The sequence below is a fragment of the Carex rostrata genome, chromosome 7, assembly GCF_964058835.1.
Source record: "Carex rostrata chromosome 7, lpCarRost1.2, whole genome shotgun sequence".
NCBI classification, from domain to species: domain Eukaryota; kingdom Viridiplantae; phylum Streptophyta; class Magnoliopsida; order Poales; family Cyperaceae; genus Carex; species Carex rostrata.
The window spans coordinates 5,515,503-5,535,147 of NC_135924.1; the positions used below are offsets into that span (position 1 = coordinate 5,515,503).

A 19,645-nucleotide genomic window follows, 5' to 3' on the forward strand; every position below is an offset into this window, starting at 1 on the left:
TGGCAATAATTAAAATGAAGTGGTTATGAAGCTTGATGTGTTAGTTCAGCCGTTTGCTCTGAGCAGTGTTGTAAAAAACTGTCGTTTAGGCCGATTAATCATTGGTAGTGATCAAATCGTTACAGATTTTTTCAAATAATTAGCCAATTAATTGTTTGGTGGTACGTCCATCCGACAAGTGCATACCATTATTTAAAACATTGGCTTTGGCTTTGATAATTGAACTAAGGTCATGGTGGTTTTGTAGATATAATTGAATTAAGAGTGAGGTTGTGGTAATATGTATAGCGCATATTAATCTGTATCATAAATAAATATTTCTATTTTTAAAATTGAAACAATGAACTGTTCAATATAATTTTTACATGAAATATACTTATAGATCAAAATTTATATTCTTTAGGATTTACTATCTTTTAAATAGGTAAAAATTTAGAAAATAAATCTGTTGTTATTCCAATGGAACTGCAAGTTCTGTTTAACATTTGAAGTGATTCTTCTAGCCGTTGTCAGTATCCTAAAGCAATCACTAGTACAAAAAACCCCTTCACCGACCCTTAATCACTGACTATTTTAAGCAAAGCATCAGTGTTGCTCATACTACACTGACTCTTTTATTAAATAACAGTCAGTGTTGCAGTTCAACACTGACGCTTTAAAAACAGTCAGTGTTTGTTATCAACACTGACTGTTTTTCAAAAAAGAGTCAGTGAAGAACACCAACACTGACTGTTTTAAAGCATCAGTGTTGGTACTCAACACTGACGCTTGAAAAAGAGTCAGTGTTGGTGTTCAACACTGACTGTTTTCTAAAAACAGTCAGTGTAGGTACTCAACACTTACTGTTTTCTAAAAACAGTCAGTGTAGGTACTCAACACTGACTGTTTTCAAAAAGAGTCAGTGTTGATACCAACATTGACTCTTTTGAGAAAACAGTCAGTGTTGAACACCAACACTGACTGTTTTTCAAGCGTCAGTGTTGAGTACCAACACTGACTGTTTTTCAAGCGTCGGTGTTGAGTACCAACACTGACTGTTTTTGGAAAACCGTCAGTGTTGATAATTTAGTGTAAGAATTCAGTTTAAAGTATGAGATTCATCGTTTATTTATCTAAATAGCAATGCAGTAAGAATATATTATTTTGTTTTGAACATAAATAGCAATACGATAATTTAGTGTAAGAATTCAGTTTAAAGTATGAGATTCATTGTTTTTTTTCAAATATCATAATTAAAAATATATTATTTTGTTTTGAGCATTTCATTGAACACATGTAATACATCAATTTATTTAATAATATCAAGTTAAAACTTAAAATCTTTCAAGTTTTTACAAATACGAATTTAATAATCACAAGATAATACAAGAAGACGGAGAATCCTAAAGAAAATCACGAGTTAATTATATGAAATGTGATTTCAACCGGGTTTTTGCTTTCATTGACAAATTTGATAACGGAATCCAATTAAGTAATTTGTGGATATTTTACAATACAATTAAGTCTTCCAAAATTTATAATATATTTTTAAACTTTGATTAGTTGTTAAGAAAGTATGTACATAAATAAATAATATGATAATATAGTTTATGTTGAAGAAAAAAAAATAAAAATATGTTAATTAGAAACTTAGAATTTTGTAAATTTAAATTGTAAATTTAAAAATAAATTGTTAAATAATTTTGACACATTAAATTATACAGCATTACATGCATGTTGCATATATGAATTTTGCATAAATTAAGGTACATTATTCTAAATTCAATTTAATTCTAACTTCAAATTTTGCATAAAATTATTCTAATGTTGTGTATATATTTATTGCAGAAAAAATTAGATTCACCCTAAAGGGAAGGCAACAGTTGAAATTATGTTAAACACAAGTAAAACAGAGAGCATATGTTAAGCCAGCACCAAATTTTCTGTCTGATCCCAGTATCCCACATACATGAGCCATGTATAAAGGGCATATTTGGTTACTTCTTTAGTTAAAATGGCTTAAATAATTACTCTTATTATTTGATAGAAATTTGTTACGCAGGTCATAAATTATTGTTTTTAATTGAAACACATTAATAAAGTCAGAGGTGGATTAACACTGACTGTTTTAAGGAAAACAGTCAGTGCTGGCAGTCAATACTGACTATTTTTTAAAAATAGTCAGTGTTAGCTAGCAACACTGATTGTTTTTTCAAAAAGCGTCAGTGTTGGTTATCAGCACTGACGGTTTTTAAACCGTCAGTCAGTGTTAATCACCAACACTGACCCTGTAAATTTACTGATTGTTTGTTTCGGAACCGTCAGTGCTAAGTTATTTACTGACTGTTTTGTTTGAACCGTCAGTGATTTTGTTTCCTTTTCCTATAACAGTTTAGGTTAGCCGCTTGTAAATTTCATTTCGCGGGTTTGTAACTCAAAATTTCGATCAGCCGCGAAGTATTTCTCCTCCTAATTTTGATTTTCCTTCTAAAAACCCCGAAACAATCGCACAACTCTAAATTTTCAGCTTCTTTGCTCTCCGCCTCAGCTTCTCAAGAAACGGTAAGGAACTCCGCCTAAGCTTCAGCTTCCCTTGCTCTCCGCCTTGCTGTCTCTCCCCCGCCTCAGCCTCCCTCGCCCGGAGCTCAAACCCTACCCCGCCTCAACCTCCCTCGCCCCGAGCACAAGCCCTACCCTGCCACAGCCTCCCTCTCCCCGAGCACATACTAGGCCCTGTCCCGCCTCACCTCTGGATACATGAGTACTAAGCACGCAGTTGTGCTCTTCAACCGATATTCAACTACACGTCAACTCTGAGCTTCTCAAGGTAATTAATTTCATTAATTGACAGGGCGTGGGGACAAGAAAGTAATTACAAACACTAATTTGGTCCGGGGTACTGGTACTGGTTTCATTGGATACTGGTACTGGTACTGGTTTCTTCTAGCCACTAATTTTTCCCTTTTGGATGCTGGTACTGGTTTCTTCTCAACACTAATTTTTCCCTTTTGGATACTGGTACTGGTTTCATTGGGTCATGGGTACTGTTTTCTTCTAGCCACTGGTACGGCTACTGGTACTGGTTTCACTGTTATTCCATATTGTACTGGTTTCACTGTTACTGTTACTGGTTTCATTGGGTCGTGGGGTGTAGCCACTGGTACTGGTTTCACTGTTATTCCATATTGTACTGTCATATTGAGAAATTGGTTTTTCCTAGATGCAAATTCAGATAGGTTGTTGTACGTTATTTCGGGATCCATATTGAGAAATTGGTTTTTCCATATTGTACTGTCACAGAATCCATTGCTGACCTTCTACAAGAGGGTGGTGAGCGGGATCCAAAGATCCTTGAACAGGTTTGACCTTCTGGTTTGACACATTGTGAAATAAAAAAGATATGTACCAGAATGGAAATGACTCCTTAGTTATGTACCAGAATGCATTGTTAAATGCATTTGTTCCTCTTGATTTTAATCTATGGATTTATGTAAGCTAGTAAAATTGTTGCTTTCAGATACTTAAGTTGACTACATCTCATATTTGCCCTTACCTCATACTAGCTTTTCTCATTTGTTAAATCCATATGCTTATTTTTTTTTTTCCTTAAAAAATGATAATATGAGTTGGGCTGTCTAAAACCTGTACATAATTTATTTATATTCTGTTTGTTCATTTCATTTTATTTTACTTTATGCTGTTGTATAGGTTCTTCTTTGTTACTGGTATGCTCTCATTTGGGGAAAACCGCCCAAATTGGTTGGTGGAAAGTTGCTTGCTTCTGGTTACTGGTATGATGTTTGACTTGATCATAATTTTTTTTTGTGAAATATTATGTTTCCCTTCCTAATAGAACAAAACACATCTCAACTGCACTAAAATTATATTTGCACTCTGTACCTTGTATTTTTATTGAATTTGAAAAATAATAATTAACTTTTGAGTAGGCTTCTGTCACGACATGTTCTTTTTCTTTCCTTTTTTGGTAATAGCTGGGGGTTTCCAAGCCTGCTTAATTAAAAAAAAAAAAACACACACACACACACACTATACTGAATTTCAATCTCCTACAACTTTGTTTATTCCTAAATCTATAGGTTCCCTATCCTTAACAATTCCTTTTAAGAAAGGAAAAAAAATCTCCTTGATTGATTCTATTTTTATTGTTTGATCGAATTATATTTTTCCGACATCCCTGAACTGAGAGAAATCAGTCCGTATGACTCACCTTTTTCCTAGCAATGCTTATTCATTAGTTCCAAACTAAAAGTCCTAATCCTCCCTGATTTGTTCTTCTACACCAATAGTAGGCCTTATTTCATTATAATAGTAATGAATCAATAACCAGTGGGCTGTATATTGCGTGAAATGCTTAGTCCTTTCCAAATTTCAGTGTGGATATTTGGAGGTGATTAATGACATTCTGTTAATACAGGTTGTGCAAAGGAGGTCAACTGCTTGATCGTATCCTTGCAAGGTACCTTTCAAAATTGCTGAGTTTGTTGTCAAAGCACACATGAAGTAAGCCTCTCTTGTCAAGCGATAATTGGAGCAATTTTGGGTAATTAGACTTCTCGTGTCCTTGCTTAGTCCAGTCAACTACAAGAATTGTATATTTTTCTTGGACAACTTCTAACCTATTTACAAGAAATACAATGTTGTTAATTTCAGTTGCATATTTTGTTTTTATGGGTTATGTAAATTTTGCTATAGTGTGGTTTTTTGTGAATGAATATGTTATGTTGTTAAATTGTGTTGCCTTTTATTTATGTTGTCTACATTATTTGCATGATATTCTATTTAATGTCAATGAATGTCGAATAGTTATATGGCTACCAAAATATGGAGGCTAGCCTCGATACAAGCGGAATCGTGCCAAAAATTTTATGCCAACACTGACTGTTTTTAGGACCTACACTGACTCTTTTTTAAGCGTCAGTGTTAAATACCAACACTGACTCTTTTTAGAGCGTCAGTGTTGGTGTTCAACACTGACGCTTGAAAAAGAGTCGGTGTTGAACACCAACACTGATTGTTTTTAGAGCGTCAGTGTTGGTGTTCAACACTGACGCTTTAAAAAGAGTCGGTGTTGAACACCAACACTGATTGTTTTTAGAGCGTCAGTGTTGGTGTTCAACACTGACGCTTTAAAAAGAGTCGGTGTTGAACACCAACACTGACACTCTAAAAACAGTCAGTGTTGTGTTCAACACTGACTCTTTTTCAAGCGTCAGTAAAAGGTAACTTTCACTGGTGCCGGCTTTACTGACGCCGCTATAACAGTTGGTGTAGGGGTATTTGAACAGTCGGTGAAGAAGTTTTTTGTACTAGTGAATATCCATTCAGAGTAGAATTTTTTTTAGAAACCATAAATAAGATTCTATCAAATTGTCATTTTGGTCCCTTTTTTTGTGACCGAATTGCTATTGAGGTCCCAGTCGTTTTCACAGATTTTGAGAAAAAAAAAATACGTTGAAAAATTGTGAAAATACTTCGGACCGAATTGCTATTTCGCCCCCCCCCCCCCCCCCCCCCCCCCCCCCCAAAAAAAAAAAAAAATCAGGACTGAAATGGTATTTCAGTTCTTATGGTTTTTGTAAAAAAAAAAAAAGTAATTATGTTGGTTTCAAAAAAATTGTTTTTTTAATTATGATTTATAAAAAAAAAAATTTCCAGAGAGTAGATACCAAAGTTTCTAAGTTTTCAACTTTTTTCTTTCTTTTATATTTGCCAATTAGTTGCATATGTGAAAACATCCACACCGCACAATCAAAATTCCTTTGAATTGGAAATAATTGCAAAAGGTGTATTTTGTGGGGCTTAGGTATAAAACATATGATATTTGATTTTGTAAAATTGTGAAAATCAAACTAGAGTCAGGTCCGTCTCGACTTCACGAGTCGGTATTGTTAACCCGCAACAAAAGCGTGAGTCGGCTCAGCTTGGTTAGTTACCGTAATTGCACTTGTAACAACATAATATTCGAAGCACAATCTAAAATAAAATAGCTTGGAAAATAAACCATATGTTATGGACAACAGGGTTGTAAAAAACGGTATGCGCTCGTCAGACGGACATGACACCGTCAAGTGATTAATCGGAAATAATCGAGAATAATTGATTATAATCAGTCGATTAGTCAGAAAAAATCCCTGATGACTTGATCATTGCCAACGACTAATCGGCCGATTAACCAGTCTAAACGACCGTTTTTAACAACACGAATGGACAATTTAAGCCAACTAGCTAACCTAGCTAGACTTAATGCCTTCCCTAATAGTCAACCACATTTATGATTTATATATGTCCCAATTCCTGAAAGGGCACCTTTTGTAATATTTTCTGGAATTAATACAATCGGGCTTTCGACAAAAAAAAAAAAAAATCCTATGATCATAATTCATAAACCAAGAGGCAAGAACAAATGATATAATGAAGCCAACATAAATCCTATCCGAATACTAAAAATAAAAGACAATTTCATTATGGTAGTATACCAGCCGCCAGTTCCAATCGGAGCATATAGATCCGTAAATAGATTTGTATGTATAGCCACTTCAGTTGTGCTCCTCGTTTCTCGAATGGAAAAAAAAGTATCTTCTTTCTGGGAACATGGTAAACCAGAAATTCTTATGTTCGTGATTCTTCATCCACCGATAAAAAGGAAGGTACTTTTTGGGCTATTTGTAACATTCTGAAAAATTGAGTCATTATTAATTATGTTTACAATTTTTTTTCATAATATAATAAAGGTTATAATTTCTTTTGAGAACATATATTAGTTATAATTATATTACTTTAAAGAAAAATACAAACATATAATCATATAGTTATTTTTTTTATATATTCTAAATTATTGATTTGACTAACTTCATTTCAATTTTTATTTGATTCTTAGGTCATTAATTTGTGTATTTAATTAGCCCTCTGATTCCTTCACACGATACACATTACTTATATGACAGTTACCATAAATTTTTATTAATTAAACTACTATAAATTCTCCTCATTAATTTACTATAAATATTAAAGGAAAAAAAAAAGGAAACGACGCCTTGTAAAAGGCGGTCATGCATGGTAACCTTCTTAATTATTTTTTTTTGTCTTCCTTTTGTTTCGCTAAGATTAATTATAACCGCCCTGTTGAGTTATAAAACCCCCTCCATTCGTACCCAAGATTCACATCATTCTTCTATGAAAATTCTTTTGGCTTTATCTATATCTACTTAGAATATCAACTACAATTGATTTATTCATCTTATATCATCAAAATCAACCACACCATAATCAGCCCCGAAAAAGAAGAGAAAAATGAGAGAAAGAGAAGAAATATTTTGTTTTCATATCAATTACCATATGCCCGTTTTGAAATCCTACTACGTCGCAGTGATTCTAAGTTATCATTGCAATTTGGTTTGAAATGCCGAATGTCTCACTATCAGGTAACCGGACTTCTCTATAATTGTGTTTTCGTTTTGTATGGTTGATTTGAATATTGGTGTTGCATATTGAATTATGATGGCATATTTAACGGAATAGCGGGTCTAAGGTTGGAATTTGATATGTGATTGTAGCCTCTCACTGTTGGTTGGATTTCCCAATGGGTTGGCAGTTTGAGGAATTGTGTTATGAGAATGTGGGAATCGCCTGTGACAGGGATTTCACATTTGTGAATATGATGTGACTTGTTTTATGGATAACCTAGACCGACGTGCTATCGCCGATTAAATATGCGTGCATAATTTGATGTGAATTTGTGTGGATTGATCCAGCCTATTTTAAATGGTTGTTAAATTAAGCTAATTATAGAGAAGCGCGTCGTTAAATAACCGGTTACTGAGCTTTGTAGCTGACTCCGTTTTGCTATTTTGTTTTCATTTCTGTTGGCGACGTAAGTTGACGGGCCAAGAAAAGATGTGAAAATGCTTATATAATCACGCTCCGGATGGTAAAAATCTGGGGTGTGACAGTATTCAAGTTAAAAGGGACGCCACTTTGGACTTTCAATGCTGATAAACCACAAATTCAAGTTTTGTATATTATGGCCTCGAAGAAAAATAAAATAATTTGTTGCTTCTTATATACTTGGTGTCTAGTGAGTTTTACTTGTCTTAATTGCAAGAAAACCAGGAATTACATGGGCTATCTGCACGCTTTTTGTAAGACAACAAATTATTTACCAATATGCATGATGAGTAGGGTTAAAAAGTTTCATTGGTTGTGTCCCATCATATCCAATGTCAGTATCTCTATTTTTAAAGTTTAAACAGTTGATCTGAACTGTTCAATATGATTTTCACACTAAAATGTGTTTGAATACAAAATTTTATATTATTTGAAACTTTTTTGTTATTTTTTGTCTTACCATATAACTATTAATTTCACATTTATCTCCTTACAGTTCGGACCATATATGCTATATTAATTTCATATGATCCACATAATTACCAACGAAAGAAAAAAGCTAACAGAAAATAAACAAATTAATATATATACATGACAAGAAAACAACTATGTACTTTTTTTTTATTAATAAACTTGTAAATTTCAGCAATCAACCTCTTTTGATCATATTCGGTCGATCCGAATCGCGGTTTGAGCCACTCCGAGGTATCCGCTTAGTACAATAAACCTCCAGTCCGTTTGATGTAGAAAATGCACTTCCTAAATGCTAGCTAAGCCCAAGCAACATGGCATTGGCATACGCATGTCGGAGTATCCGCTTAGTACAATAAACCTCCAGTCCGTTTGATGTAGAAAATGCACTTCCTAAATGCTAGCTAAGCCCAAGCAACATGGCATTGGCATACGCATGTCGGAGTCAGGCCAGTATCTTGATTGGAGACGAGATCAGAATCCGGCAAATCTTGAAAACCTGTCTCTTTGTCTACTGTTTTCGACCAAACATCATATTCAGTTGGAAGTCGGAATAGGTCATGTAGATGCAAGAGATGTTAAGGCCTTAAAGGTTGAGATGTGTTAATATTTTCAAAATACAAAAAAAAACTTAGCAGGATTTTATTGAAGATGTATATTGTTGCCTGTAATTAATTTCATACGATTTGAATATATTCAAATCTGTCTTATAGAAGGTCTGATAGAGTGTCTTATATGGTGTTTATTGAATAATTTGTGGTATGATTCTCCTACTTGAGTTCTTTTGTATTCATTAATAAAAAAAATTCAGTTCTAACAAATTCTTAATTTCAATTTTTCAGCGGGTAGACAAGGATCAAACCGAGCAATAGTGCTATTTTGGGCGGCAATAAATGAAAGAGATTGAGTCGACATTGCGTTAAAAGATATGGCCATAGTGATGAAGCAGCAGAATCGAGCTGAAGAAACAATCGATGCCATCAAGTCTCTCAGAAATCGCTGCTCTGATCAGGCCCAAGATTCCCTTGACAACATCATCTTGGATCTCTACAAGGTAATTCCTTCCCTGACATTTTTCTGAATTCTTACTGATCTCTACAGAGTATTAGACAAAATTCCCTTGGATTATTATAATGTGCTTTTATTGATGGCAAGATTTCACAAAAAAATGATGAATTAGAACTGGTATGATCTAGTAACAGTCTGGAATTTGTGGTTTGTATTTCGATATAACAGCAACAAATAATAGCAAATACTTTTGACTAAAAGTTTGGTCTACACCAGTTCGTAATTGTACACAGAATTACTATTTACTACATAAATTTAATGTGTGCATTTGTATGATTGATCTTGTGTAATTTTTTTTGTTTTTATTTGATTACGAAGATGTCCATATTATCATCTAAGATAAGATACCTCACTTGATTGCAGATACATGAAACAAGAAAAAAATTAAAGAAGTGGCAAGAGAGACAAGATCAAGTGTCTGGCACTAAACATTACTTGTTAGTAAGTTGTTTATTTAAGTTGATTGTGTCCTCAGGTTTTTTCCTCTAAAGATGATAACTATTTATATACTGGACACACATTGATTAGTTGAGTTGTAAATGTTGAAATTATCAATATGGATTTTGACCCAGGAAGTTCTACTGGCAAGGGGTCGCACTACAAAATTTCTGACAAGGGGGACGGGTATTTGCAAATTGTAGATTTCAACATACGATCAAAAACCAGCAATTAATAGTTGAGGTTTGGGGCTTCAGTGGGACAGGGTTGTGCGATTGCATTTCCTGAAGTATGATATGGGCATCCGGGACATAGGGTTATGGTGCTAAAAGAATAAGTGGACGTTCTTGGGGGATACTACCACTGGGAGGGGGCTCATACATGAAATGGTTACGACAATGTACTTAGACCTTATGAAAGGAGAAACAGGGGGTAGTTGCTTCAATGGATATTGTCATTCTGTATTTTTATCGCAGTGTTGTTCTCCTTGTAAATAATTTCAGTTTGTTTTTGTTGTACTGGTATTAGTTTTAAGTTTAGGTTAAGATAAAATGTATAGGCTTGTAAATAATTCCATGACCTCATTTTCTATATACCCCTAAAGTCATCTCCAATTTCTTATTTACCCCTCAAGAGTTGCATTTATCTTTTTTACCACTTAACTCTTCCAACCATTTCTTATTTACCCACCACTTAACTAAATCAAAATTATCTCTTATTAAATTATAAAAAATCCTAATTAACCCTTGATTAAGAAAAAACCCTGTATTAACAGTTGAATACACCCTGTATTAACCCTTCATTTTCATTTTACATTTACGTTGAGATCTATTGAGAGCAAAGATCCTGGTAAAACTCTTCGTCTCTTCCTGTCACCAAAGAAAAAAGAACATCAATTAATGGCCGCAACTCATCGTCTCTTGGGAGCAAGTGCTGTTGGAGTTTAGTAAAGAGAGAATCATGAAAATATTTTATTAATTGAACAGTAGAATGAAGCAAGGCCATGCATGGAAAGTCCCAATCATGAATGGACGTTGGAATTGGTCAGCCTTGATGCCTTCATCAGAATTCAGAAACGATGTACCCCAACCAAATATGGAAGTTATAAATTGTTTTCTTTTGTAACACGAAGAGACGAATTAAGAGTCTCAGCTTAAATTGAAAATGAAAGGTTAATTCAGGGGTTTTTCTTAATCAAAGGTTAATCAACATTTACATAATTTACTAAGAGGTAATGTTGATTTAATTAAGTGGAGGGTAAATAAGAAATAGTTGTAAGAGTCAAGTGGTAAAAAAGATAAATTCAACTCTTGAGGGGTAAATAAGAAATTGGAGATGTCTTTAGGGGCATATAGAAAATTAACCCTTTTATTTAAAAAAGAAAGAGCTGACATTGCTTCTTTTTTATTGCCTCTTATTCTAGTAATTGGAGATGGAAGCATACAAGGAAATTGACAAATTGACAAATTGTCAAATTACGAAGAAAAATTGTAGATGGATTTTTTTACATTTTTCTTGTTTTGAGAAAAATTGTAGGTGGATTTTTTACACTGATTGGATTTTTACTGATCATAGATATATGAAATTGTGTGTTGAATAATGAAATATTTTGAATTTGTAAATATGACACTTGGATATTATAATATTATTATTGTGTTATTTAGTAATATTTTTATATAATTTAGTATGATTAATGGAATTGTGGGTGTTATTGTACTAGTCTTATTGTTATGATTTATTATTTTCATCATTCAAAGGGGTATCTCAAATAAACAAAAATGTTTCTGTCTCCAGGAACTAAACTTTTTCAACGGTAGCATCATGGAAATATTATGTCTAACTATAAAATAATATAAACTGAATCAATAAAATATTTCCAAAGATGTGCTCCAGCATTTCCATGGGCCTCAGCATAAAATAATATAAACTGAATTAACAAAATATTTCCAAGGGTATTGTGCTCCATGATTTTCATGTGCCTCACTATAAAATAATATAAACAGACTTACCAAAATATTTCCAAGGGTAGTCCCTTGAAAATAATATGAGTTCTCAATAAAATATAGTATTCGTTCTGTTTAGCGGGTCATGGGTCGTGCAAAAGTATTTTCAAGAATGGATAACAAGCATTTCCAAGGGTTGGCATCAGGGATTTTCATGCGCTACTATTTCCAAGGGTCTACCCTTGAAAATGGTTAGATGTGTCAGCAAACTCAATTTTATTTCTAAGGGCCCCTCCTCCCCTTGGAAATACAAATGCTACCCTTGAAAAAAACAGAAATTCTAGTAATGAAAATTTGAGATTTCTGGTGAATAAACACAAGTATTATTCTCACTTTAAATAGTATTATACAAATTAAACTTGTAAATTAAAGAGAGCACACCAGCATGAAATATAGTAAATGCATTGAATAATTTTCCTACAAAATTGTTGTTCTTGAGAAGTACTAATATTGAATGCACGCAACAAATGGGCAACGTTACGTGGGTCTCAGCCACCTGCTGGTATTTATGGAAATAGAGAAACCTCAGAATATTTGAGGGAAAGGAGACACCACCTGATGTAATTGTGGCTTGGATAGTGCATGAAGCTACGATGTAGGAGAGATTTTGTAAAATCAAATTAGATGATAATAATAGTAGAGTCATAGCATAGAGGTGAGATAGGGGCTGTAGTAGGTTTTTCTGTTACTTCGCTGGTACTGGTGTCCTTATACTGGTATGAGAGTCTAGACAGGAAGTTAAACGATGTACTCTATCTCTATTTTATAAATAAATAGCATCAGAGTCTGCCTGATTTTGATAAAAAAAAAACGAGTACTAATATTGAATCTTCCTGAAGGACCTCAGCACACAAGGACCTCAACTCAGTTCTACTCCCTTTTTAGATTATCTATGCAGAAACCAATAATCATTTCTCAAACTCATATACGACAGCAAATCCCATGGCAAATTGAAAACTAAAAGCAACACAGAAAGAAGATAAATATCATACCTCGTTATTCAACCAAAAATCGTGAAATATATTGATAGTTTGTTTTTTTTGTTATTTAAGAATAAAGGTTTGTTAATTTCCAGCTAATATAGCTCCATGATGAGATCAAGATCTCTATAATAAGGGTGTCCATCAACAATGTTATATATTTAACAAAAACTTTTCCGTATATCATGTCACACTATATAAATATAGACTAATTTGGAACAAAATTAATTCAAGTTCTATTATTCGAAGGAAAATTGAAAATTTGTTACCTTTGGGCAATATTCTTTTAAACATTCTAATTGAGATTCTATCTCATCTTACTGTGCGAAGAATGAAAAGAAACTTTATATTCCTACGGGCCGGCTTGTTCAAAAAATATATATATATATATATATATATATTATGGTAATAAATATATAGTTTGTTTAATATGGAGTACAGATATATCATATTAAATGTATGTAAGTTTCTCATAAGGAGCGTTGAGAGTGAACTAACTAGCTGCAAAAGTATTATTCTTATTTTCTCAGAATTAATTTTCTGTAATCTTTTAGTACTCTTAATTAATTATAATTTTTTAAAAAAATAAGCACAGTTTATTGTTTCATATTGATTAGATTCAATGAAATCATGAGTAATAAATTAAATGTTTTATTTTTTTTTAGATAATTGTTTCTGAGGGAGGCTTATTGCGTTGTGCGGATCGGCCCCTATCATTGATATATGTCTTTGTTTTCAAAACTCAAGCAATCAATGTCTTTGTTTTTCACCGATTTCTAATTATAGATATGAAATAATCTTAAGAAATTAGTACTCACCTCTCCCTTTGGCCTGTCATCTGCTCTTCTTTGTAGCAGATTGATTTGGCAAAAATTTACAAGAAAACAAAAGGAGAAGATCAAAATTAAAGCTCTCCTAATTCCAATTAGCCATTTTAATTAAATAATTTTAATTCTTGGCATAATTTGGAATTGGGTTTGTTAATTCTTTTGTATAAAAAGAAAAAAAAAATGTCGTTCAGCGGTACAATGGACAAGTGCACGACTTGCGACAAGACGGTGCATTTCGTCGATCTTCTTTCCGCCGATGGCGTGCCTTACCACAAGACCTGCTTCAAGTGCAGCCATTGCAAAGGCACACTTTCGGTACGTAATCCACATTACATTGCATGATTGATGACATTCATGATATTATAGTTCTGGCTTCGGTAGCAGAATCACTAAGAGGCAATAGGGGTCAGTTGACCCCCATTTATTTTTTTAATTTCTATGTTTACAGAGCGGAGGTAGTAGTGTAGAATGGGGGTTCAATTGACCCCGATTTTTTTTTTTTTCAAAAACTAGTAATGAAATAGACTTTTGTTCTATAATTAGTAGTAAAATATTACATGTACAAGAAATTGACCCCATATTTTTTGTGAAATTTTATACTATTAACCACATTCTTTAAAAAAAAAGAATGATTTGTGTATAATTTGAGAGATTTCTAGCATTTTAGAACCTTTTTTAGTAAAAAAAAAAAAAAATCAAAAGCTCGCATATGACATTTCTTATTTTATATTATCTCTCTTACTCACCATTCTTATTAAAAGAAATTTTGTTGACCCCCATTCAAATAATTCCTGCTTCCACCCCTGTATGTTTATATGTAATTTTTTATATAGTTTTGGATAAAATACTATGGATAATGTAAAATTAACCTGCATAGTTTGAAAGTCTGACTCTCGGTATGTTGTATGTAAATGCAAAATGACCCGAGTCAATATATATCAATTTCATATCTTCTCTTTTACCCTTAATTGAGGATTTATATTTCGGAAGATAATTTTATTTGGACAAAGCATTTTTTTCTCATTATTTCTCATTTCCTGGGTGTTAATTAATACTACAGATGTGCAACTACTCTTCAATGAAAGGGGTGTTGTACTGCAAACCACACTTTGAGCAGCTCTTCAAGGAGACTGGTTCTTTCACCAAAAAGTTCCTTTCAGGTTCAACAACTGTTCCTTTCAAAATAACAAAAGAATGCTTCATTAATTTAATTTGATCTCAATCACTATCAAATGAAAATGACAAAAGCTAATTTATGTACCGTTTTGTTTCTTAATTAATGCAGGTGCCGAGAAGAGAGATGGTAATTTCATCCCTTTGTAATTTGAAAAGACAATTAATTATGTTTTCCTATATATGTTTCTTTTTTTAACGAATACCGGCGTTCTAAATAGCTAGCTATAGCTGTGCTATAGCTTTTTCGGACCTTAAAAACTATAACGCAATTAACCGCTTTCTTTCTATAAGAGTTCTAAATATATAGCTATAGGTGCACAATAGCTGCGCTATAGTTTTTTCGGATCTTAAAAGCTATAGCGCTATTAATGTTATTTAGAATCTTGATTAATACTGTATTTATTTTATTCTATCTTCATTTTAATTTTGATAATAGACAAGAACTCCAAGCAAGTTATCAGCACTATTCAGTATTTCAGTGGAACCCAAGACAAATGCTCAACCTGTAAAAAGACTGTCACTAGTGGAGAACTTGGAATTAGTGTCGGCTGTTTATGGGTATTAGTGTCGGATATTGGGCGACACTAATGGAGCTGATACTAATACTTTGTAAATGACCGACACTAAAAGTAAGGCATTAGTGTCGGCTATTTATTAAATGGCCGACACTAATAAGTATTAGTGTCGGTCATTTAACAAATAGCCGACACTAATAAGTATTAGTGTCAGCCATCAATAAATAGCCGACACTAATGCCTTACTTTTAGTGTCGGCTATTTAATAAATAGCCTACACTAAAGGTTTTTTTTAAAAATAAATAAATTTCAAAAATTCACTATAAATCTTAGAAAATTCCAAAAATGGAAATTTTTGTTCTGGGATGCTCATTGGAGTGTTGTTTATATGCATGTGCATTGGCTTGGCTTACTTCAACTTGGAACCATAATTTCTATCTCAAAAATGTTTACAGCTTACAAATAAGCCTCACTTTACCCCAACGTACAAATTTGATACTAAGTCACTTTACCCCAACTAACAAATTTCTATCCCATGCCAGCTGATAACAGAACAATGAAAAAATTATAAAACACAATATAGTGTCACTGCTGAGAACTGTTTACCCCAATCTAAAATTCAGTCCACAAAAGCAATCGAGCAATTAACTAGTTCAATCCTCATTTATAGGGACCTATTAACAGTCATTTATGTTGTTTGCTTCAGACAAACCAGTCATTTATGCAGATCAGTATCGCAACAGTAAATTAAAAAAAAAATCTCAACTTAGCCAAAATGGTGAACCAGATCAGTGGCCAGAGATGGAGATGCTGAATTGCTGAATCAAGGGACAATACACGTCTTTAGTATGCAATGTCCTGCAACAAATATAAGAAATCATAGAAAATTATATTGTGTCATGCGCTTAACTAGTGCTTGTGTCAATTTAAAAATATAAAATTATAGCCCAACATGCAAAGTATATATTTTTCGTACATTTTCATGTTCTGACAAAATCAACCTACCTATATGCTTAAGTTGTACAACATTAAGTTAACCAGAACTATAATATGCCTACTAGTAAAGTTATAAAACAAGCTTACGCCATCAGTTCTTCTCACGTGCAAGACTCAACGTTAAGTTGCTCTTTGTGACAACGGAAGACTCATCATGGTCCTTGGGTTTGATCGAAACCTATTTTGCAAAGTAAATCTTTATCATTCGAATAAAAATAATAGTTCCTATCAAGAACTCTTGAATTACACAATTGATAAAAAAAAAAATCATATGACCATCAAATAATGTTAAGCACATACCTCAAGGGAAATGTCATAGTTTTCATGTGTCTTTTCTGCCAAGTAAGGCAATGGCACAGGATCCTACATATATATATATATATGCCATATTAAAACCAAATATATATATAAAAAGAAATTTAACTTTTGCAACAGCATATGTGCAAGTACAAAATCTCAAAGGACCTGAGTTGGAGCTTCACAAGCAAATGGTTCAAGCGCATCTAAAGTAACAATCCATGGTGATACTGTGGTACATAAGATTATATAATGTTGCAAACCAACAATCAATATGACAATATCTTAATTAATTATTGATACATATTTTTTAAGGTTAACTATGCAAAAAGGTCTCTACCACTCCAATCATTTATTAAATTATATTAAAGGCAATACAAAACAAGAAAAAGATAAGCACAAGTAAGTTGTGTTTAAACCTGTTGGGTTCAGACCTGTGTGTAAACTTTAAACATGCTTTATAAATACAATAAAGATGAAAGAGTAATTCACTTGACGAGTAAAACAACTAATAATAAAGAAAATACTTCTGATGTCTCAGCATTGACCTCATATTTACCCTAATAAAAGATAAAATAAAGAGTAATTTACTTGATGAAATTCAATTAGGAGGTTGTTCGAAACCAAATATCTCTCAACTGACAAAGCAGCAATACATCCTGAACCAGCTCCATTGCAGCCTGCCTCCACTCATGATCCTATCATTTTGTATGAAAAGAAGTCAAATTAACAATGCTTCATATCAAGGAATTCAATCCTATACACATTCCAAATATAAAATCAAATGGTCCTGTTTTAACAAAACCAAACCACAATTAAGCCTCAATTGTGCAATTAAGCCTCCATTTAACCCAATTTTGCCTCAACTATCCCAGTACTCAAGTTTAATTTGACACAATTTACTCAATTTTACATGAGCCGTGAAATTGAGCATTAAATCAAGCCAATTATTTCACTGCTACCCTTGATACATCTGTCAAGAGCATTAAATCAAGCCAATTAAATCAAGCCGTGAAATTTCAAAAATCAGTGAGAACTATTTACTTACGAGGAGAGAGGAGGTTTGACTACGATTACCTTCCTCCAGTGATACATCTAACAAGAGCGACCTTCTCCTGAGTCTCCAGCTCAACTGCAATGCGAGAGATGAGAGGTCGGTGTCATCAAAATCGTCAGCGAAGGAGTTGAGCGACGGAGGGAGTAAACCCTAAGGTGAGCACCGGAGATACGCTAAGGTGAGCGGGAGAAAGAGCTGTGCGGAGGGAGAAAGAAGCGGTTTTGAAAAACCCTAGAGATGCGTGGGAGAGAGAGAGATGCGTGTTTTGATGAGTGAAAAATGGTGCGTGGGAGAGAGAGAGATCGGCGGGACTGAAAATAAAAATGGTGCTCAGTTTATTTGCAAAAATTTGTAGACGTAAAAAAATTAGTGTCGGCTATTTTTAAAAGTCCGACACTAATATATAACAATTAGTATCAGTCAATTATAAATAACCGACACTGAGTATTAGTGTCGACTTTTTATAAATGGCCGACACTAATTGTTTGTTATTAGTGTCAGCTAATTATAAAAGGCCGACACTAAAGTATTAGTGTCGGCTATTTATAAAAAGCCGACACTAATTATTAGTTATTAGTGTCAGCTATTTATAAACAGCCGACACTAATTGTATTAGTGTCGGTTTTTTGTAATCGACCGATACTAAGGTATTAGTGTCGGCTTTTTGAGGCGACACTAATTGTACGTTCTCCACTAGTGTGTGTATCTCTTAGAAAATGTACATATTCATCCATTCCATTAATTAATTAGTTTCAATCTAAATTTACAATTAATGCTCAATATATCCATTAAGTGTTCGATCTAAAAAACTTGGCAGTTGAGCGTGGAGGGAGAGCAATACCACAAGACGTGCTTCAAATGCTCTCACGGCGGTTGTCTTCTGACAACCTCGAACTAGTGCAGCGCTCCAAGGCACCCTCTACTGCAAGATTCATTTCTCCCAGTTGTTTAAGGAGAAGGGTTGCTACAACCACCTTCTCAAATGCGTTTCCAAGAAAGAAATGATCGTCTCAACCGAAGAGGCCCGTGTGGCTGCACCGGTTGAGACCGAGGCACCCGAGGTGGCCCCTGTATTGGGGGTGGCACCAGAGGTTACACAAGTGGTGGCAGAGCCATTAGCTGCTTAATTGAGGGAATTAATTAATTAATTTCATTTGATAATTCGTCGTAATGAGTATCTTTGTATTATTTAGAAATCTATCCAATAAAATATCTGACATTTTATTAAGGCGTTATTTCTTTATTGTTTTGATCCATATCAATGGACTAGTATCGTGTCTGTGTGTAGTGAGTATGTGTGGCGAGTACGTTATATTATAAATGTCATATTAAATGACAAGTAACATTTTCTTAAATGATATACAAAATATAAAGAAAAGAAGATATGATGAATCAATTATCAATCAATTTAAAAAATTTTAAATGATATTAAAAAAAATAGAATGAAATCATGACCAATCAGAAAAATGACACAATTTGCATAAAAAGAGTATGTGTGGTGAGTACGTGTCTAAATAAATTTAGACTTCTACACGTAAAACAACATAAAAAATGCATAGAATTAGAATATTTAATCGGATGGTTGATATTCAATTCAAATTTTTATCTTTTAATCAAAATTGTAACCAAATCAAGACATTTTCGTGCTTAATATAAGAATGGAGATGTGTTACTATTAATCATTATTTCACATTAGAAACCAATCAACAAAAATGTCATCCGTTTTTTTCCAACATATATAAGATGCAAGAATAATATATTGCATATAGATACAAATTAATATTGTGTTAGTTATGATACAGATACTTACAACATTCATAATTCAAAAGTATATAATATACATTATATTATTCAATAATTTCATTTATCCCTCTTTTACCTCATTTTTGCCATATATACGATTCCGGGAGCTAATATAAAAACAACAAAA

General features: G+C 33.3%; 1 protein-coding gene, 1 long non-coding RNA gene and 1 pseudogene across 3 annotated transcripts; 2 read left to right on the forward strand and 1 right to left on the reverse strand.

The window, feature by feature from the left end:
* Positions 1-2,736: 2,736 nt before the first annotated feature.
* On the forward strand, positions 2,737-4,786 carry LOC144557094 (uncharacterized). Its single transcript, XM_078305632.1, has 4 exons — positions 2,737-2,740; positions 2,831-3,338; positions 3,688-3,770; positions 4,415-4,786. Exons 1-4 carry the CDS (start codon positions 2,737-2,739, stop codon positions 4,474-4,476), a joined length of 657 nt encoding a protein of 218 aa, XP_078161758.1. The 3' UTR covers positions 4,477-4,786.
* An 8,982-nt stretch (positions 4,787-13,768) lies between these two features.
* On the forward strand, positions 13,769-18,916 carry LOC144557506 (LIM domain-containing protein PLIM2b-like; annotated as a pseudogene). The gene is made up of 5 exons (XR_013512678.1): positions 13,769-13,989; positions 14,735-14,845; positions 15,287-15,366; positions 18,413-18,433; positions 18,533-18,916. The product of XR_013512678.1 is annotated as an LIM domain-containing protein PLIM2b-like (transcript).
* Positions 16,479-16,932, reverse strand: LOC144557507 (uncharacterized). Its single transcript, XR_013512679.1, has 3 exons — positions 16,827-16,932; positions 16,662-16,724; positions 16,479-16,539 (listed from the first exon to the last, which is right to left on the reverse strand). It is a non-coding gene; the product is annotated as an uncharacterized LOC144557507 (long non-coding RNA).
* Positions 18,917-19,645: the final 729 nt, after the last annotated feature.